At 46.8% G+C, this 22,257-nt stretch overlaps 1 protein-coding gene across 1 annotated transcript in view; it reads right to left on the reverse strand.

Annotated features, from left to right (window-relative positions):
* Positions 1 to 885: 885 nt before the first annotated feature.
* Positions 886 to 22,257, reverse strand: part of LOC147610132 (proline--tRNA ligase, cytoplasmic-like) — a 30,012-nt gene continuing 8,640 nt past the window's right edge. The window contains exons 4-13 of the mRNA XM_086786702.1: positions 14,498 to 14,590; positions 14,162 to 14,278; positions 12,760 to 12,947; positions 4,612 to 4,678; positions 2,892 to 3,014; positions 2,657 to 2,809; positions 2,275 to 2,559; positions 1,802 to 2,020; positions 1,374 to 1,467; positions 886 to 1,287 (exon numbers count right to left, since the gene is read on the reverse strand). Of these exons, the coding sequence (XP_086642828.1) occupies positions 1,223 to 1,287; positions 1,374 to 1,467; positions 1,802 to 2,020; positions 2,275 to 2,559; positions 2,657 to 2,809; positions 2,892 to 3,014; positions 4,612 to 4,678; positions 12,760 to 12,947; positions 14,162 to 14,278; positions 14,498 to 14,590 (1,404 nt within the window). The 3' untranslated portion in view covers positions 886 to 1,222. The remainder of the gene's footprint in view (positions 1,288 to 1,373; positions 1,468 to 1,801; positions 2,021 to 2,274; positions 2,560 to 2,656; positions 2,810 to 2,891; positions 3,015 to 4,611; positions 4,679 to 12,759; positions 12,948 to 14,161; positions 14,279 to 14,497; positions 14,591 to 22,257) is intronic.

The following is a 22,257-nucleotide window of genomic DNA, read 5'->3' on the forward strand; positions in this document are numbered from 1 at the left end:
CACTCTTACATATACAATGGGATGAAAAGAGAGCTCTCTCCACCTAGATGGAGACAAATAGATGGGAAAGAAAGAAGAAGCTAATACAAGCAAAAAAAAACCTACAATCAATCCTATCTAGTAAGTATTCATCAAGCACACAAGATATAATAAAGCACAAGCAAGCAAGAGTAGAGAAAGAGAGGACCTCACAAGTATTATAATGGAAGGGAAGAATTGTGTATTCTTTATTGCCAAAAACGACCTACTCTAAGATAGTCAAGCACATGAAACCATATTAACCTACAAAGTGGTCAGCACTCTTGCATATACGACAGGGTGAAGAAAGAGTTCTCTTCACCTAAATGGAGGTAAATACAGATGGTCCTTCATGATAGCTCTCTCTCACAAAAGATGAAGGAAGAAGAGGAAGCTAATACAAACAAAAACCTACAAACAACCCTACCTAGCAAGAATGCATCAAGCATGCAAGATACGAGAAAAGGAGGGAACCTCACTGCAAGGAAAAGATTGCGTATTCTTTATTGTAAAAAATGACCTGCTTTAAGATGGCAAAGCGCCTTACAATAGGTTGGGCAGATGAAACCATATTAACCTACAGATGAAACCATATTAACCTGCGGTGTAGTCAACACTCATGCATATACAATGGGGTGAAGGGAGACTCTTTTCGGCTAAATGAAGGCAAATAGAGATGGTCCTTCATGATAGTTCTCTCTCACAAGATGGGTAAAGAAGAGGAAGCTAATACAAGTAGAAAACTTTCATGTGCTTAACTTATTCAATAAACCATCAAATTGCTCACAAGAATGCAACAAACACGACTTTGGTTCATCACGCAGTGACAAGAAAATGAATAGGTTAAGAAATGCTAAGCAAAAGTGCGATCAAACATAACATATGCCATAATTCAATTTTACCCCAAAAAAAACAGCAAAGATGAAAAGCTTGTCAATCATCAAAATTTTGAACCTTTGGTTTGTTTGTCCCTACTGCTTTGTAGAAGCCAAAGGTTAGTAGATTAGTGGAAACATAAAATTAGTATACCCTTAACAGAAAATTGTATTGGTTACTGCCCCTAGTGACCAATACTGATGATTAGTAGAATGATAGCAAAAATCCAAATCTCAAGGATGTCAAGAGAACTTCTCTAGCATAATAACCAGAGCATACTCAGAAGAACATTCTGACAGCCGCCCATTGTTGCACAGGGAAGAGGCTCTCAGTAACTCCTACCCCACAGTGCCCACCGTTTGGCTGGTTTTCCTGATGCAAAGCAGACTGTGCCTGGAGACAGCTCAGGTCTCATCAGCCTCAAGAGCTCAACAATTTTAAGCACAAAAATAAGATCAACATTCATCAAAATTGTTTACCCTCAGGCAGGTCTGGCTGTTCAAAAGGCATGCAGAGCGTTTTAGCAGCCCCAGTATCTCCTTTTGTTCGGGCCTTCACATTCTCTTCAACTTCCTACAATTTAGAGGTAATTGAATTTGACAATTTGCAAATGGTAACTTGCAAAACTAATTTTGTGTTGGATAAATTGATCTAATTTTTCTAGATTACTACAGTTTGAGCGCTTTTTGAATGAATCAAGTGGTTTTTTATTATAAATTTGAATTCTGTTAACTCAACTTAAATATGATAGAGAAAGGTTGCCTACAATCGTTAAGTTCCAGTGCTAAGAAAACAGTGCCATCTTTCCTTGTATCATTGAAATACCCAAAAAATAACCCCTAAGCATACCATTACACCAGTCCAAAACAAGAGATAGATTGTCACACAATAAAGCAAAGGGCTTTACCACATCATCACACCAAGGGGCAAGAACCATCTTCTTGTCGTTTAAAGCCTGAATAAAATCATCCCATGTCAGTGCTTTCTTTATGCAGAGATCTCTTTCTTCCTTTGCCCTCTTGAACAGGTTATCTTGAATCTCGTCCAGTAAAGCTGAAGCTCTCGTTGCAACATCGTCAAGAGGAACATCCTCCTTTTCAAAGTTATCCCTCCGAACCATCCTGACCTGAGTAAATATTAATTTCAAGATGAGATTCAAACAAACTCACAAACATCCTCCAAGCACAACAAGATGAATGGAAGAATGAGCTGTTTAAATAAAATTGCAAGCCCGTGATTTCGATTCTAAGCCCTGGTTTGTCACTACTACCAAACATTGCCTGGAATCTAAACACAAGCATGGCATTTCTAGTGGCAAAATGACAGCCAAACCCAGTAGTGATCAAACAAAGATCTTTACAGAAGCAAAGTGAAACATACCTGCTTTTTTTCAATATCTTTGGGACCTATCTCAATACGGAGAGGGACTCCCTTCAATTCCCAATCAGAGTATTTCCACCCTGGAGGATAATTATCTCTTGTATCTTCTTTTACTCGTATACCTGCACTCTCCAATTTCTGTGATACATCGTGACAGGCACCTAGCATAAGGGTGGAGTCCACATTTTTATATGGAACAGGTATCACAACCACCTGTACTGTTGCCACTCGGGGAGGCAGGACCAAGCCTTTGTCATCTCCGTGAATCATCACCATGACACCAATCTAAGAAGCACAAAAAAACAACACACCACATTAACAGTTGTTTCAAGTCTAAAGAGAAAACAGATGGCTACATAGGAAAGTTTGTGAACAATCTTACCACTCGGGTTGTAAATGCCCACGAATTTTGCCAGACCAGTGATCTATCACCTTTATCATCTTCAAAGTAGATCTCAAACATTTTAGAGAAATTCTGCCCAAGGCAATGCGAAGTGGCTCCTTGAATACCACGCCCTGTGTTTGGGATGAACGCCTACAATTACCCAAGCTCGCTTAACCTCTAAATTATGCAGCCAAAGATCAGGCCCAAAAAGGTGAATTTCCAATATACATACCTCGACTGTAGTAGTGTAAAGACCACCAGCAAACTTCTCAACTTCACTCTTGATACCTTTGACAACTGGCACTGCCAAAAAATCCTCATAGATTTTTCTGTAGAGCTCCAACACTAATTGAACCTATACAAACCACAGCACATTGTTTTTTGTAAAGGCAACAACTCTAGTGAAATTTTTGAAACATGGTCTCTCAAGAATAACATCGCTAGAGTGTGTATAACAATTTCAACAACTGATTCTAATTTTCTGACATCACAACTGCATGTAAGTCTCCAATTTAGCAGTCCACAAAGCTAATCAAATCCCATGTAAGTCCTAGGGATAGATGAAAAAAAACTTTTATCTTTTCTAAAAGTATGTTGCTTCGTTTGCCAACACTTGGAATCAAGGTTGCATTCTGTACGGAATTGAAAATGAAAAAAAAACTTGTAACAACCTGAACATTATGTCATGCTGCTTTTTTTTCCAATTTCCTCCAACTCTCCCAAATTTTTTCCTTTCTCCCAATTTTTTCAATGTCACACAATTTCCCTAATTTCTCCAACCACGCCCAATTCCCCTAATTTCCCCCAATTTCCCTGATGCTTCCAATTTCCCCAATTTCTCATAAGTCTCCCCTGAGGAGTTGGTCTCTAATCAAATCATAGAAACTCCGATTGGTAAGAAGGTGAAGAAGGCCATCAATCTGAAGTAATGGAACATTAAAAAAATTACAGGATGTACACCATGTTTTATCCATCATGATTGCTTCCACAATCACGGTCATGGTTTTGAAGTGATTTGCCTCAAGGAATTGTGGTTGGTGGTAGATCACATGCTTGCAAGGGTTTGGGTGGTTCCTTAACGAGGTTTAGATAGCTAAGGGGATTAGTAATGGGAAAGAGGAATGAATGGTCAGTGTTAGACAATGGAATATAGAGACTTGAACTATACGGAAGACATGGTTTTTGATATGCACTGCATACAATATGGCAAAGCTGTTCACATTGGCCTTCCACTGCCCTACAGAGAGTGGTAAATGCTTGGCCAAACAGCCTTGCTAGATTGGACTGTATTCTGATGGACATGTAACAGCAGAGGCAAGCTGAAAACAGTGTACACCTGTCTTTTATAACTGCCTTGGTATAGCCTTGGAAAGTCTGCGAGATTACTTTTTAAACCCTTTCAGTAGTCATCGATTCTTTACACCCCTCCCCTCCCCCAGCAGAATAAAAAAAAGAACATAGATATTTTTCAGTGCTGGATTTGAAGTGACAACATACTTTCAATAGAACATGATGTCACCATTTTGGGCATCTCCAGAATCCATGTGTGTGGATGGCTTTGGATGCCCAAAGATCAAGAATGTTCAAGCTTTGGGAACGGGGGATTATCCAATATAAAGGGCCAAGCGTTCATAGCATGGTCCAGGCACTTGAGACGGTTTCTTGGACACAGAATGGGCTTTGGAGCTCGAGGGTCAAGTGAAAAGTATGTATGGCGAACTCTTGAGGATTTGGGAGAGATCAAGCAATGAAACAAGTTTCTACATGGTGCTTCACATGTATTTCTTACATGGTGGAACACAACGAGATCATCTCCTAAATTTTAGGGGAAGTTACTATTTTTGGCAATCCCCCGCGCTTCCGGGCGAGTAACACATGATCTATTTCAAAAAAAGAGAGGGTGCCAAATACATGGCCCACTGCAACAAAACATTGTTTGCAAGGACACATACCTCCTCATCTGCCTCCGCTTTGGTAGCAAATGCCGTGTGTCCCTCTTGCCAAAGAAATTCACGACTTCTAAATTTGAGGGAAAAAAAAAACTTAGTACACAATCTTCCACAAAATTTGCTTACTCCAGCATGAACGTTAACAGAACGTCCACTTTGAAAGAAGAACTACAGACCAAGCTTTCCATCAAATAATAACTGGAAATAAGCAGTGAAACAGTCTCATTAAAGTTCCAATGGGACACAAGAAAAGTAACTTTTTCACATTATATTCAAAACTTATAAATTTATTGAAGCTTTTTTCCTGGTTAAAAATGAATGACCTCTGTGGCTAGCCATTTTGGCCAGCAGCTAGCCATTGGAGAGTGCATACAGCACATCAATCAAGAGTATAGAATCATCCTAACCTCTATAACTCGGCTAGCCTGTCTCTCGCTTCGGAAAAAATCCTTCTAATGCTGAACGACTAGTGAATCAACTTGGATTTTTTTTCTACCATCACTCAAAAAGGATAATGTGTTTGAACTGCAGTCAGGAGCCAGAATCATAGGTGAAATGGGGGTTACCTCAGTATGGTTTGTCCATCTTCCGAGCCAAAACCGACCCACTGTGATGGTAAGACTAATGATCAATTTAAGTTTAAAACCTCATTCGTTCTCTCCCCCAAAAAAAAAAGCACACTTCCAAGGACTTCAAGACCTCCAAAGTTGATATATATTGAATCCTGTGGTGACCGATGAGCCAAATCTATTGTCACAGAACAAGCTGATAGAGACCCCAGAAACACTTATTTAATTCATCTAATCTGGTTTACTTTAAAACAGAGATACACACCTATTTGAGAGCAAGAGATTTTAAAAAGTTTTTTTTTTTCCGAGAAAAGATCCTTTCATTAGTTATATAAAAAACGCCCGTAGGGCTACAAAAGATCTCTCCTGCTCATAAGAGAAACAGAGCAGTGAATACAGCAAGGCAGCCCGGGAGACTCTCCCTAGGTGCTGCAAAATACAAGCATCAGTACAAAGGACTGAGAGGCTAAATCATACAATAGGGGGGGGGGGGGAAAGCCAAACAGGTGGCCTGTAGTGCCAACGGGGGGATCCCGTGTGTAAGGTGTAGAAGGGGCCATAGCGCCAAGTGGTGTGAAAGGCCTGGCGCCGCAAGATCGCCTCATCCGAGTCTCCCCGGATGCGGTCATACAGTCCTCGCAGGGTGTGGATCAACTCCTGCCAAATCCCCCGTACAGTCTCTGCTGGTGGCTCCAATCTCCCCTCAAAGGCCGTAAAGCACCGGGCCCTCCAGGTGAACCAGATGGTGAGGCTGCTGAGGAGCTCCCATCGTAAATCCCTCTCCTGTGTCCAGCTGGCGGACGAGAAATCCGGTGCCGGAACCAGGCGAGGCTGGCCCCTAATGAATCTGATGGCCTGACTGCCCTGCTCCATCTCATAGCCCATAGCAGGCCCTGACGAAGTCGACCAAGCAGCGGCACCCCACGTAAACATACCCTCTGGAGAGAGGGGAGCCAGAATACGCAGCATCCGCAGCCAAATCTGCTACGCCTGAGGGCAATCCCAAAGGCAATGTCTCCGTGTCTCCATAGGGTGGCTGCATCGGACGCAGGCCGCCGGAAGACCGCTGTAAACAAGCCAAGTGCTAACTGCTGAGCCCCTGTGGGCGACCAGCCACCACTGGAAAGTCGAGATCCTGCCGGCCTGTCGACTAGCCCAGAGCCGAGCCCAAAAATCCTCCAGGAACTCCTGTGAGAGTCCCTGTAGCTGCCAATGCCCCGCTGCCGCTGGAGAGACCGTCCTCCTCGCCGTCAAAATATGCCACCCCAGCCGAACAGTATACTGGAAAAAGGTAATCTCTGTGGCCTCAAGGGATGCATAAGGATCATGCCACTCGTACTCCCCGGGGTCCCACTGTAACCGGGCCAAGGGGCGCGCTGCATATGCCCATATGCGCCAATCCGGGAGCACATCAGCAGGGTCGGGGTCAATATGCCACTTCCGAGAAGCAGCGGCCACTACCCGTATCCTCTGAAAGGTGCACTCTGCAACCAAAGGCGACTCCACCTCCACTCTCTGAAGTCTGCCCTCATCCTGAATCTCATAGTAGAGGCATCTGCCATCCTCAGTGCAAGCTCTGACAGCAATCAAGATCTTCAACTGTGTAAAGGCTCCCATCCACCGTGGGGCCACTGGCTCGAGAGGCGTGAACCACTCCTCTGTGAGTGCCTCCTGAATATCATCCCTCATAATCAACCCCCCTCTGAAGTGACTCAGCCTCTCCACCTGGATCTCCTCTGGGAGACTGCAGAAGGCCTGCCAGTCTCCAAAACTACGTGCTGGGCCTGCTGCTAAAGGCCCCCAGGCTAGACGAGGCCGAGAACCCAGCATATGACCCTGCTTTGTGCGAACCGCTGGGCTCCAGATGAGCGGCTGTCTGGCCCGCTCCTCAACACAAGAAGGAGGTCGCTGAGAGAGCCCCGATCTCAGCAGCTCCCAAGCTCTCAGGATACTCAAAGCAAATCTATCCTCCCATCCTCTACTGAGGCCTATCCTCATCTCTATGAAGATCCAGCGAATCTCTGGTGCCCAAGTGCCCCCTGCTGGGGGCGCCCGAGCATGCAGCCGCTGCAAGAGGAGCTCTTTCCAAGGCTCAGCGCCTGGAAGCAGCCCCCGAACAATAAGCTTCCCCAATAAGGCTCTACTCTGATCGACTAGATCTATAATGCCCAAACCTCCCTGAGCCAACGGAAGTGTAATAACTGCCCATGCAACCTTTGCCCGGGCTGGCTGACCGTCCCGCCCAGACCACAGAAAGTTCCTGATCAGCCTTTGTACCTGGCTGATGCAAGAGCTCGAGAAGATCCAGCAAGACATAATGTACCACATGGTCGCTAATAGCACCTAATTTGCCACCACCACCCTCCCAGCCAAGGATAGTCGAGTTGTACTCCAATACAAAAGCTTCTTCTAAATGCTCAGAAGAAGCGGGGCAATCTGCTGCTCAGGTGACAAATCTAGTCCAATCTGGCATCCCAAATACCGCACTGCTGTGCCTGGAGGAATCCATCTAAAACCGGGGTCCGGGGTCCATGCCGGAGTGGGAGCACTACTGATCCAAAAGGCCACTGTCTTGCGCCAATTGATCAATGCTCCCGAAGCTGCACTAAAAACCTGGAGCGACTGCTCTGCTCGAAGAAGATTGGCCTCTTGGCCATGCAAAAATAAGCCCGTGTCGTCTGCAAACTCAGCATCGAGCAGGTCCTCCCCCCGGACTGGGAGCTGGAGTCCTCTCAAACCAACCTCCTCTGCCGTCAAATACATGCTCATAGCCTCCGCAAAGAAGAGAAAAAGAAAAGGGGCGAGGGGACACCCCTGACGGACTGATCTGGTCAGCTCAAAACTCGGCCCCCGTCCTCCTGCAATAAACACCTGGCTGCGAGCTGTGGAATACAGAGCCGCCACCCCTCTGATCCATCCTGGCTCAAAGCCCAGGCGAAGCATAGTGCCCTCTAAGAAACCCCAATCAACTCTATCGTATGCCTTCTCAAAATCGAGAAGCATCACGACCAAGTCCTCGCCAAGAAATCTAGCTCGGGCCGTCGCCTCCCAGAAAGTAAAGATGTTGTCAAGGATACTGCGCTCCTTGACAAATCCTGTGTGAGTAGCATGAATCAACTCCCCCAAGAAGGGCTAGATCCTCAAACTCAAGGCCTTTGCTAAGACCTTGTAGACAGTATTGAGGATCGTAATAGGCCTCCAATGCCGAATATCATCTGATACTCCCTCCCCCTTGGGGATAAGATAGATCAAGCCCTCTGAAAAGCTTTGTGGCATCACCCCAGTGTCCAAAACATACTGAAAGCCCTTGCGGAGGCCTGGTCCCAAAAGATCACAATAGCGCATAAAAAAGGCCGGCGTCAGTCCGTCCTCCCCTGGGCAACTATGTCGCGGCAGGACCCTCAAGGCCTCGGCAAGCTCAATCTCTGACAGAGGCGCACCTAGAACTGTACGCATACGGTCTGTGACCCTCCTCTGCACATAGGCCCACACAGTCTCCCTGCAAGCATCTCGATCCTCAGTGGCTGGCTCCGCTGAAAGCAGGTCTCTATAGAATGCAGTGGCAATGGCTTTGATCTCCCCGAGCTCAGTAGCTACCGATCCATCCGGTCTACCAAGCTGACGGACTCCTGCTCGCGCATGGCGGGGTCCAGTGATCTCAAAAAACTCTCCAGTCACTCTATCACCAAGCTGCGTCCACTGAGAGGCCTGACGACGATAGTAAAACTCATGTCTCTGCTCCTCTGCCTCTCTAACCTCCTGGCGTGCCTGGCTCAGCTGGGACGCCACCCACTCACATGCAGGCTGCTGCTCCTGAAGACGCTGTAGCGAAGCAAGGCTGCGTCTCAGCCGATGCTCCCGCTCGCGAATCTCTCCCAGCCGCGTCAAAGCTGCAATGTGCAGAAAAGAGCTAAGCTCGATGAGTCCCTGGGCACACTGGCCCGCTGCATCCTGGTCAGAGCACTGACTATCATGCCAGATCCTCTCAATGTCCTCAGCGAGACTGGGATCTGTAAGTACCCTCTCTGGGATCCTCAACTGCAAGCTGGGCTCCTGTGTCCTCTCCTCCAATGTCAAGATAACTGGCGCATGATCTGAAAATGAGGTGCCAGCGAGAATGCCGACGGAGCCCCCTCGCTCCCCTAACCAGTCGCCCACATAGAAGCGATCAATCCGTGATAGATTAGTCCCTCCCTGCCGGCGATCCGACCGAGAGAAACTAAGACTGTCCTGAGACCGGAAGAAAGCCCCATGCTGCCATGCATCCGTGATCCTCAGTGACATGCAAAACCGGTCCCAAGCTGCAAGCTGCAAGCTCCGTGCCGTGCACTGTAACATGACTGCCTCCCACCCTATCGGCCGGGTCCTCAAGCATGTTGAAGTCTCCCCCGACACACCAATGTGCGGCCTCTGGCAATGCATCCGTAACCTGGGTACTCTGCTCTGGCACTAGCATGATTGGGCGCATAGACGTTGAGCACGCCCAATAGCTCATCATGCATCCTCAGAATGACATACTATGCTCTACCAGGCACAATGATCCCTCGATCCACAATGGCCTGCTGCCATACATCTGCAATGACCATGCATACTCCTCCCTGTCCACCCAAAGGACCAAACCCTGCAGACCAAAAAGTGTCCCATCTACCAGGCATCACCGAACCATATCTCCGGATCCTGCTCTCACCCAAGTGGTGCTCCTGCATCATCAAAATATCAATGCTGCCACCAACCAGGCATCTCTGAAGCTCCTGCCTCAAGCAACCACGATAGCGTATAAAATGTGCTCCGCCAAGGCCCTGTACATTCCATGAGATGATCCTCATGGATGCCCTGCTGAGGTGGATGCTGTCTCAGCCGTACGGCGGGCCTTCGCAAGCGGCTTGGATGGAGAGTAGTCCCCATCCGAGCGGCTGCGAATCTGCCCACCCCGTGTACTGCAAGAATCACGGATCAGGCGCCAATGGCTGTGGCCCATGGCGACTGCCTCCCGCTCTGAAAGGGCAAACTCGTGTACACACACATATCCAGGGTCGCGTGCTAAGTCTGCCACTATGCGAACGACCAAATGACGAATCCCGGAGGTATCCACACTCCCGGGATCCAAGGAAAAATGAGCCAACTCCCATAGTCGGCCTATCACATCTGCCATCTCCAGATCGCTCATATGATGAGAAAACTCAACTGCCTGAGTCTTCAAAGTGCTGAGAGCAAGCTCTAGAGTCCACTCCCGGTCGCAAGGGCCACATAGAGAGAACGAGAAGGCCACCGCTGAATCTAGTGCCTCCTCCCCGCGGGCCGGAGGTATCACTACATGAACTCGGATGGGTGCTGGCTCATGGGGGCCCTCTGCTCCAAAAAGCCGTGTGAAGGCGTAATCAAAAGCCTCTGAGCGCTGTCTAATGCTGAGGCGACTCAGCCGACTGCGGATAGATGAAATCCGTGAAGCCCGAATCGGCATGGTAGGTCTCCTCTGTGATGCTCAAGCGAGGTCGGTGCTCAGCGCCCTCCGGACTGCAGGTGAACGCCAGGGGACTGCCAGGGCCTTCCGGGAAGGTGAGGCGGGCGGAGGGGGAGGGGGGGGGGGCGAGGGGGGTGGAGAGGGAGCCGCTGCCGAAACCGGAGCGGGGACGGGAGGAGGCGATGGTGGAAGCGAGGCGGTGGGGGGGGACAGGGGTGGGGGGGGTGAAGGAGGGGGTGCTGGCATCTCCTGGTCCTCAGTCGTCGTCGCGGGGGTCTCCTCCTGGAGGGGAGAAAAGCTGTTCCTCACAGGAACCCAGTGAGGCTGAGACTGTGGCTGCTGCTGCAGCGGTCTCTGGGCGTGCTGCTGTGGCTGTCTCCCTCGGCGGCGCCCCTGTCCAGGCTGCCACTCCGAGGTCTCTGTGGCCTACGCAGGTGTCCCGGAGGCAGCCTGCCGAGCCGCATCTGTGGGCGGGCCATCAGTGGCCTGCTGCTGTGGTGAGGGTCGGGGTCTCCTGCGAGGGCAGGCCTTGGCCAGATGGCCGACCTGCCTGCAAATGAAGCACTGATTCGGGAGCCCCGAGAACTCCACTCTCTGATCTATCCATCCCCCCCCCTATCCTAGGTAGCTGAATGACCTTAGGAAGGGAGGAGATGCCAGACACCAACACTCTGACCGAAGGTAGCCCAGCTGCTCTGGCCACCACTGAAGCTGCTGAGGGGCCAGTCTCTAGTACCGAGCCCACCAATGCCCCTAACCTAGAGAGGAGCGGAAGATACTCCCGGCGGAGTCCAGGGAAGCAAACTGTAACATGGAAAAGGCGCTCTCCCTGCTCCGCCGCTGCTGGGTCAAATCCATGCTGCCAAGGTCTGAAGAAAGCCCGAGCACCCCTGATGTCAAGGGGACTCATGGCAAGGACCTTGGCAACGCTCTGGGCGGCCTCGAACTCGATCTGGTAATGTCCACGGCCCAGTAGCTGTACGTCCAGGATCTTGCCCACATCTGCAAGAAGGCGGGCCTAACGAAGATCCCGGATCTCCCCTCTGCTGGGGCGAGTGCCGACTATACGGCAGATGGTGGAATGAGCCTGGAGGCGTTCCACCTCTGCGGTGAGGCTCGCTTCCTCTTATGGCGAAAGAGAAAGCCTGATGGGGGTGTCCTCAGGGGCGGGCGAGGGGGCTGCGGATAAGTCCCTCTGAGGCGGGGCGGGAGGAGCCTCCATCAGAGTCTGAAGCTACGGCGAAGGCGAGGCGAAGGCGGAGATCCTGCTAGAAGCGAGCTGCACACAGAGAGGCGGAAGACGGAGAAAAAAGGAAAACAAAACCCCCGGGGGGCGGAAGCAAGAAAAAGGGGGGGGGGGGGGGGGGAAGGCGAAGGAGAAACCCTAGGGGGGGGGGGCAGGAGCTGCGTGCAAGAGGTAGGGGTGGAGAGCGAGCTGGCGGAGGGGGGGGACGGGGCGCTGCAAAGGGGGAGGAGGGCGCAAAGGAAGGGGGGGGGGCGCGCGAAGGTGAGGAAGGCGGCGGGCAGAGCAGCTAGGTAGGGGGCGCATCAGCGAAGGCAGGCGGGGGGGGGGGGCTAATGGAGGGGCGGCGGGCAATGCAGCGAGGGAGGGGGCGCAGCAGCGAAGGCAGGCGGGGGGGCAAGGGAAGGCGCGAGGAGCGAGGGGAGGCGAGGGGGCGAGATGGCAGGGAGGCGAAGGGCGCAGTAGTGCAGGCAACGCGAGCAGGGAGGGGATGCGGGAGCTTCAGCGAACCGTTGAGTCTTTTGAGATTTTAAAAAGTTGTGCAATGCTTTTGTTGATCTGGCATATTGTGTATGCATGTGTAGGTCAATGAAAAGCTCTTCAAGCATTTGCATGGACATTGAATGTAAGACCTTTGTCAGCAAGTGTTGTCTGCTCCTCAAAACAAATACTCAGGATTGACAATTTCTCTTGTTGAAATTAGCCATGTCCTCCATCTGACCAGTTGTATGATGTTCTCAGAGATTCAAAACTGGGATATTATCTCCTTGTGGCTAATGTGGATCACAAAACAAGAATCTCACTTTCTTCAAGTTATAACCCAAACCTAGGATGGAGGGGAAAAGATTCATTACATCATGCATGCACTCTTTTTATACCTGATAAATGGAGTGGGATGCTTGAACTCCCATCGCACCACATTGCACCATTGATTCAACCGCAAAGGAAGGTCCCGATGCCCTCTAATCCACTTTGCAAAGATGGGATACATGACAGTTTCACTGGTGGGACGGATAGCAATTGGAACATCTAGTTCAGTGCTCCCAGATTTTGTGACCCAAGCAACCTGTGATGACAAACAGATAACCAAAAGCACATTTAAAAACCCATAACATTCTTTTTTTTAATTCCAAAGACAATGATACCTCAGTTGTATCTAAGCATGGACAGAGAACATTTGACAAGCAAAAACATTTCTGAAACTCACAAGCTAAGGTGACACGCACAAGAACAAAGAGCAATACCAATGTTTGTGAAGTATTTCAACATTTTTCCAACACCATATAGACTCTCCAATCAATGAATTCCCAAATTTGAAAAAGAATACCAATGTAACTTCTCACGTCTTGTGCCGTAAATACCAATGGAAAGTTCAGGCTATTTCCCAAATTTAACAAAGTGTGATCTTGACTCCATGAAAGTTTACTCTCAAAGCTTCAAATCATCAACTCCATCATGCATAGCATAAACTTCGTGCTATGACATCCCCACTTGTGTCAACAGTGCCCAAGAGTAGGTGCAAGTTCATGCATAACTTATAAGATATGTCATCGTGGTAGACAAATATTCATACATAAACCATTGAGCTAAGTTTTGATCACTTCTCCAGAGGTGAGGGGGTAGACTCAGCCATGATGAAAGCTAGTGCTAAAGAGAACAAACACACACATACACAGGATCTGGTTGGGCAATTTCATCAATTTGGATAGAGAGAATCGATGTAAACCAGCTGGCCACAACTTGCACAAATACCAAAAAAAAAATGCATATCCACTAATACGATACAAAGACAGGTTACTTCCCAAACTTAACAAAGAACAAAGCATCTCATTCAAGCACAGGGCTCTCCCTAACCCCTCCTCTACTCACATACAGCTGCTCAGATTTGGATTATTCTGTCCCTCTTGCTTAGTTTTTCCAGACTGATTTGCTTATCTGATACTAGATCTGGACACAAGCTTGCACCCATGCATACATTGGGTTTCTAAGCTTCTTGGTCAAAATATCCTGAAAATAGCATGTATCCTTCTTAAGCACTGCCAATGTTCTGGGGCACAGTCCGTCCCTTTTGCTCTACAATGCCACCTTATTACCATGTTCAGTTTCAGAGCATTTAAGCCCTTAAAAATCTACCCTCAATAAAGTATTATAAATCTGCAACTCCAGTTTATATTTTTACATGGAATTCACCATACAGTTGCAAACAATTGATTTCTCATATGATATACACTACAAAAAAGACTCATTTTGACCATACAAAGAGAGATTCTACATGCATACCTCCGGAGCAAAGCCTTCTATGTGGTTTTTCTCTTTTGTGAGTGCTTGTTCTGAAACAAAAAGAGGGAAATAAGAATTTTGAATGCCTAGCTTTTTTATTTCCCCATCAAAGAAATCCTGCCAAAACAAAGATAGCTTGGAGTAAGAATAATGAAATCAAGCTCTCCATGTTATCAACCTCATAATGCATAACAAAGATGCCAGTGTGAGCTCCTCCTACAAATTAACACCTAGCAACTTCCACTTAACTGTAAAGATTAACCACCTTAACATGAATATTCTTCATGAAGATTTTCCACGTTGAGATAATGGCGTGCAAAAGAAAACGTGTAATACCTTCAAGGTCTCCCATATTGCATATGACCAAGGCCGTAGTATGTAACATCCTGATACGTCATAGTATTCAATCATCCCACTTTTGACAACCACCTACATAGTGCATACCACAAAGATCCACAAAGAATTATATGTTGAGAGGACATAAGAGGGGGTTAACTTTAGAAGAAAGCCATTTACTATGTTGAAAAACAGAAAAGCAAGAATAAAAAATAACACATGGGACTAGAATCTCCCTTTGAATAAAGCACGATCACTAGCTAAAACTAGGCTACCCTGACTGCTTAACTGCTTATAACATGCTTGTGGTCAAACAACTTAATCCATGAGTGCAAATCCAGCATGAGTAAAATTTATAGGAAGACGAAAGCAGAAGCCCACTTATTATCTCTCCAACAAAGGAAGCAGTCAAAAGTTAAAGCTAAAAGCACAAAATTAACTGCACCAAAGTTAAAGCTAAACGCACAAAATTAACGCTTGGGCAAAAACGCCTAGAGAAAAGCAGGGCACAGCCCTTTATAAACAAGTCTATCCTTCCACAATCCATTATCAATCCAGTATTATATCCGCTGCATGCATCCCAAGGAGATGTACGATAAAACGGTCAGTATGACAAATCGTATGGACACCTGCATGAACTGTAGGGACATATGTGCAGAGATGGTATGGAGATTGCACAGCATGGACAAACGTTTGCAAAAGCATGCTTAAATTTATTCTAATCAGAACGAAGTTAGCTGATAATTGATGCTAATCACATTATTAAACCACTTAACTCCAAATACACAAAAGACCTTGCAAGATAGAATATATACACTGTTGATCTCCAAATACAGACTCGAATCTATCATGCTAGTGTTAATGCTAAATGCATACACAAAAGGTTACTTGCTGCTCCGGTGGCTCCTTTTTCTTTTGGCCCACTCGTCTTGGCTGCTCCTTACTTTGGCTCTTCAAATCGGGCATATGGATGATCTCAGTTGTCCCTTAGCTACCTATTTATAGGTTCTTGATGGCTGGTGATTTGGCAATCTGCCATCACTTTTTGGGCCCAAAAATATTCTCATATGTAACTATTTGGCCCTCCGAGCTCTTTTCACACGACATAGTGAACACATGGGAGCAAGGTTCATAAAGCTGGCACAGGAAAAAGCAAAAAGTCAAACTGTGTTGACCGCGAGCTGAGGGACTATTGGAAAGAGGCCACTGAACTGCATCAAAAAGCTAACAGCCGCTTTTCCAAAAAGAAGCTCCAGGGCCAAAAAGCAAGGCCCTGAAGCTACAAAAGCATAAATCAAGAACTTTGGCTAAATTTGACTATTATTAAAATATTTAAAAGGGAAAAGACAAAAAAGAAGCTTGTACCCTCTTGAAGAGACATAACAACCGGTGGAGATCAACCCCGCGGAGAGAAACCTCGTGGAGAGCAAGAACAAATTTTGCCGAAAAGCATCATTGTCATCATCATCCTCCTCTCCGCCGCCTTGCGCCCTTGAGATCATCGCCAGCTGCCGCCTCCACTTGCAGCGCCACCGCCCTGTTCACGCCACCCTCCGCCTTGCTGCACCACCTTGTCGCCGCTTGTGATACCCGCCTCAGCCAGCACCACCAGCAAACACTAGTGCTACAGCTCCGCCCTCGCCGCCTGCTGCCTGTGAACACAGCCACCGCTGCCACCTTGGTCGCCTCTGCAACGCCTTGCTGTGCCACCCAATAGCACCTTTGCCAACCTGCAGCACCGCCTCTGCTGCGTCTGTGCCGCCATGCAAGCACCGCCCTGCGCTGCTTGTGCCAACACTTGTTTTCCTCTGCGCTGACAGCATCTTCCTCACCCTGTGTGCCTGCTATTTTCTGAAAGGAACCCATGCCCCTCCTCTAGATTCACCACCCAGTGATTGAACAGATCTGTTGGGGATTGTTCCTACACCAAAGTTTGACATCTTCCATACATCAAAACATCAAGAACTTCATGAAATACACACATCCACTATGTGACTTGTTTACAAACTTGGAGATCTTTTGGTCTAGATTTTGATATTGGATAGTGCTACTAGCCCGGTGTAAGACTCTTGTGGTCATCCTCGTGATGTGCTCGGCATTAGAGATCTTGTGCCTCGACACCAACACCAACCCGAACTCGTCATCAGCAAATCTTGTTCGATATTGTAGTCATTTGTTGGAAAAGCCCGTGGATTGTTCTTGAATAAATTCCTGAAAGGGAGTGGGGCCTGTTCCCGCTCAGTGTATTGTACTATGTAAAATCCCTATACCCCTCTTTTTCTTCCCTTTCTTTCTTTTTCTTCACTTTCTCTCTTTATCTATATCTCTTGGACAAGTGGTTGAATCTGTCACTGCACGCTCCATTGGACTTACATCATATAAGTTTTTAAGTGTGTTCATATTGTGCACAAAAAATGGCCCACCTATGAGCACCACGTGTCCTTAGCACGTCATGGCACCTATTGAGTTGTCAAATTTGCTCTAATATAATCCAATCTTTCGTAATTGCTCCTCACTAGAGACAACCCACAATTGGAAGATAAATACACAAATTTAGATCACTTAACCTTGATAACTAATGAACAACAAAAGCATCTACAAATCTGAAAATGACAATGTTCAATTTGACACCACCACTAGGGCCGGAAAGGGCCGACCCCCCCTCAATACAATATGTATTTCTTGGAGTATTTAATGAGTACAAATTTCAAGGGCTTATAAGCCAAACTCCTCCATACATGGAGTAAATACAAATGAGACAAATACTGTAGATGTTATCGGTGATGAATTCATTTAAAGATGAAGATCGTGTCACACGCAGTCTCCCACCTTCATTGGGCTAGGCACCTGCACTACACTGGTCTTACGAGACCGTGCACCAACAGGCATGCTCGTACTAACACCTTGTAGGATGATTCACTGCGAAGGGAGGAAAACCTGGTACTCCCAATAAAAGCTTTGCTCCCAAATTCCCCAAGCCCGTTGACCTTCACTAGCTCTCAAAACTGGGTACTTCTGTTTCAGCATGCCAAATAGATGGAGTTGGGGGGTTGTTTTCCATACACCGATGAGAAAAAGAAAAAGAGTCAAGTTTTTGCTACTTCACGCCGACAGTATGGAAGAGAGAGTGGGAAATCGGGCCATTCGAAGAGAGAGAGAGCATCGGGTTGGCAACGTTTCTCCCCTCCACGTACTCCATCCCACGTGTTCTCTTTATGGCAAATACATAACTTACTTCAAATGGGTTTTGGGCACCCACACTTATTGTTGCCCAAGGCCAATAACTTTTTTAAGTATGAATACATAACTTTATAAATATAAAGGTTAGAATAGCAACATTTAAAATAAATGAATATGCCAAACTTACCACCTGTTCACGTGCAATAAAACATGTCAGAAGACAGGGCAAGCTTCAAAGCTCATTGGCAAGTGTCCCCGCTCAGTAAGTGGCACATCATGGCAAGCCGCTACACAAATACAAGTCACGCGAAAACAATTTCAGACATGCAAAAATGGATGCATGTGCACATGTAATGGACAAAATCTCCCTTTCATGAAATTTGTACAAAACATTCTTGTCAGGCACAAAACTAACGCGACAGAATGTGAGAATCCTGGCCTTCCTATGGACTGACAGTCCCATAGGCAAGACGCAGTACAAACACGGGTCCTTCCATGGAGTGACAATCCCATGGACAAGACACCATCCTGGCCATACACGGGTGGCACAATCACTCTGCCATAAATAATCTCAAACAGAGCCTTTCCTGTGGAGGCATGTACCGTGTTATTGTAGGCAAACTCTACAAAGAAGATACTTCTCCGAGGCACTCTTTTGATCTGCCACATAACACTTCAACAAACCAGAATTCGCAACCTCACTTGACCATCCATTTGGGAGTGATAAGCAGATGAGAACTCAAGCTTAGTGTCTATGTTGTCAAATAGAGCCCTCCAAAAGAGGCTCGTAGTCCTGGGATCTATATCCCCAACAATGGACTTAGGTATACCATGATGCTGAAATATGTGAGCAAGGAAAAGCTTCACCATATGATCGGCTTTAATGGTTTTCTTGACGAGTAAGAAGTGAGCTTACTTGCTAAACCTGTCAACTATGGTCCAAATAGCATCATTCACATGCGGGGATCTAAGCAAGTCCATAATGAAGTCCATAGTAATGCTTTCCCATGGGTGCAAGGGAATAGGCAAAGGCTGAAGCAAACCTGGAAGCTTTTGCCTATGAAACTTCACCTTCTGGCAAGTAATACATGCGCATACATAAACCTCAATGTCTTCACACATGCTTGGCCAAAAGAAATATCATTCTATCATGCATGTCGTAGGTAAAATACCTCTATGACCAACATAAGGTGGAAGTTGCGGAAGCATAAACTCCTCATAAATGCCAAGAAGAGTGAGTTCTTTCTTTCAGAGATACATTATTTGGGCCACATTGTATCCAAAGATGGTGTAAGAATGGATCCTGCTAAGATTGAAACCATTCGAAATTGGCCAGAGTTGCAAAATGTACATGAAGTACGTAGCTTTCTTGGGTTATGTTCATACTATAGGCGATTCATAAGGCATTTCGCTAGGATTGCCTCGCCATTACATGATCTTACAAAGAAGAAAGCGGCCTTCAAATGGACTTCGAATGAGCAAGATGCTTTCTTGCAACTCAAAAATGCTATCATTTATGGGCCCGTGTTGATTGTTCCCGACTTGCAAAAGACATTCACGGTGGAATGTGATGCATGTGGGAATTGTATAGGGGCTGTCCTAAATCAAGAGGGTCATGTAGTTGCTTATGAGAGCCGTCAATTGCATGATGCCGAGATCCATATGGACATTTATGAAAAAGAGTTCTTGGCTGAAATTCATGCCTTAAAAATATGGAAGTATTATCTTCTTGGGGCTGAATTTATAGTCAAGACAGATCATCAAAGCTTGAGGTACTTTCTATCTCAAACAAAGCTCTCGGAGAAGCAAATGAGAATGGCAAACTTTCTTTCGATGTTTCATTTTCAGACTGTACATGCTCGAGGAAAGAAGAATGCAGTGGTAGATGCTTTGTCCAACAGACCTGCAGTTTCAGTGGCCTCTCATGGGGAATTATCTGCCATGTGTGATTTGTATCATTTGGATGCTGATTTTTCCCATATATGGACTGATTTGATGGCTGGTCACTCGCATGCCTCTTATGTGATCAAAGAGGGTTATCTTATGAAGGATAATTGCTTATGTGTTGTTAAGGATATGCGTCCAAAGCTACTGGATGAATGTCATGCTCAACCCTATGCTGGTCATAGAGGTATTATGCCTATGACACGCATGATTGAAAGATATTTCTTTTGGCCGAACATGCGTAAGGACATTGAAGCTTATGTACACACATGTATCACTTGCCAAAAAGTGAAATTTGATAGGCAAAAGCCGCCAAGTTTGCTTCAGCCTTTGCCTATTCCCTTGCAGCCATGGAAAAGCATTACTATGGACTTGCCTAGCTCCCCGCATGGGAATGATGCTATTTGGACCATAGTTGATAGGTTTAGCAAGCAAGCTCACTTCTTGCCCGTCAAGAAAACCATTAAAGCCGATCATATGGTGAAGCTTTTCCTTGCTCACATATTTAAGCATCATGGTATGCCTAAGTCCATTGTTGGGGATAGAGATCCTAGGACTACGAGCCTCTTTTGGAGAGCTCTATTTGACAACATGGACACTAAGCTTGAGTTCTCATCTACTTATCACCCCCAAAGAGATGGTCAAAGTGAGGCTGCAAATTCTGTTGTATTGGATTTGTTGAAGTGTTACGTGGCAGATCAAAAGAGTGCTTGGGAGAGGTATCTTCCACTTGTAGAGTTTGCCTACAATAACATGGTACATGCGTCCACGGGAAAGGCCCCATTTGAGATTATTTATGGCAGAGTGATCTTGCCACCCATTCTTCGTACAAAGGATGAGATTTTTGTAGCCAAAGAGTATGTGCGTGATTTGGATAGCCATTGCACGCTCTCAAGACAAGCATAAGAAGACTGCCAACAAGCGATATTCAACTCAAGGATGGTGATTGGGTATTGCTGAAATTTGAGAAAGCTAGGCTTCGGAAGAGACCAGGATGAGAGGGATCCCTAAGCTTTCTACTCGGTATTATGGACCCTTCTGTCAGAATATGCAGCGGAGATGAAGACAAAATCTGAAAACTCAAGAGCAAGTGCACTGCAGAAAAACACAGCAATAGAGAAGGAGAGAGAGAAGTGTATAACTCTACTATACACACAAGAAAACCCAGAATACCCAATACAAAGTGTGGGGGGCCATGGGGCCATTTTATATGGTCCCATCAGCCAGTCGGCCTGCTCAAAAGACAGCCAACAGGACCATAAATGTCCACGACCAGGTCAGTCCTCCAGTCGGCCAGCTACTCAAAGTCGGCCAACGCACAGGACAAGTCGGGGACCAGTAGAATCAGTCGACCAGTGTTTGGACCAACCAAGAGCCACAAGACAGCCTCCCACACTTGGCAAAAATAGGAAAAAATATGGAGAGTGGGGAAAAATGAGAAAACACCTAAATCGGGCGAGCACATCCACAACAGAGGCCCTGGTGTAAATATACAAACAAGAGATGACTGCTAGCACCCCCTCTCAGCTCTTGGATGTGAAACCAACCCCATGGAGCTGGAGTGCCGTTGGAGCAAAGCCTGAGATAGAGACTTCGTGAAGAGGTCCACTGCACTATCCTCCGTCGAACAGAACTCTAGCAAGATGTCATCAGCAACAATCTTTTCACGAACAAAATGCCTCTGGATGACCGTGGGTTCCACCAGTGGAAACCCAATCCTGCCAAGTAACCTCTACAACCTCACCACCTCACAAGTAGCACCACAAGCAGCCCGGTACTTTGCCTCTATCGACGACAAAGCAAAAGACGGCTACCTCTTACTCCTCCAAAAAACTGCTAAGCCAAGGGAAAAATTGTAGCTTGATGTCAAGGTCCTCGTGTCTGGCTCTCCTCCTCAACCTGAGTCACTCCATCCGTGGAGTCTGACTCCATCCATCAATCCCCCTCCTGTGTAAAAGAGTCCAAGATCCTTCGCATGCTGCAGAAACCACAAGATACACAATCCTGCATCCCAAAGAGTCCTCTGCACACATGAGCTCAGCAGCCTCATCAGGAAGCTCCCGTCCAATCTGGCATCAACCAAATCAATGAAGCATTCTACTTCCGAGTCAAGGAGGCATCATACTGCTTACAAGGATCAACAACTATTATGGTGGGTACTCAAGGCCTTCGGAAACCTGTAACCAACCCCCTCTGAATCCGGAACCACAAAGCTTGGAGAATGTGCAACATCCACCTCCACCTGCAAGTAATCAACTGCCACATGCTTGGCCTTCCAATAGGTCCCCGTGGAAAGAACTTCCTCATCTACAAGAGTTTCTTTGTCTCGAATGCTACGAGACATCAGAGCATAGGTTACCTGTAAAGTTTCCTCTGACAGACGAACACAAGAACTACCAACATCTGTACTGGAAAGTTATTGCCAATTGCTGCCATCAACTGGTAAGCTATCCACCATCTGGTCCCGGAAAGCCCACACCTGCAGCGTATTCACACTTAAGTGGCCATTACCAGACTGCCACTCATCACAAAACTGAGGACCTAGGAGAGTAAACTCCATTCTCCACTCCCACCTTCCCAAACTACCTGGCCTGTTACTTTGTCCCGGAGAGCAACAAAATGCTCATCAAACTCCA

Source organism: Cibotium barometz, chromosome 50 (genome assembly GCF_041138505.1).
Source record: "Cibotium barometz isolate CiBa-2024 chromosome 50, ASM4113850v1, whole genome shotgun sequence".
NCBI classification, from domain to species: domain Eukaryota; kingdom Viridiplantae; phylum Streptophyta; class Polypodiopsida; order Cyatheales; family Cibotiaceae; genus Cibotium; species Cibotium barometz.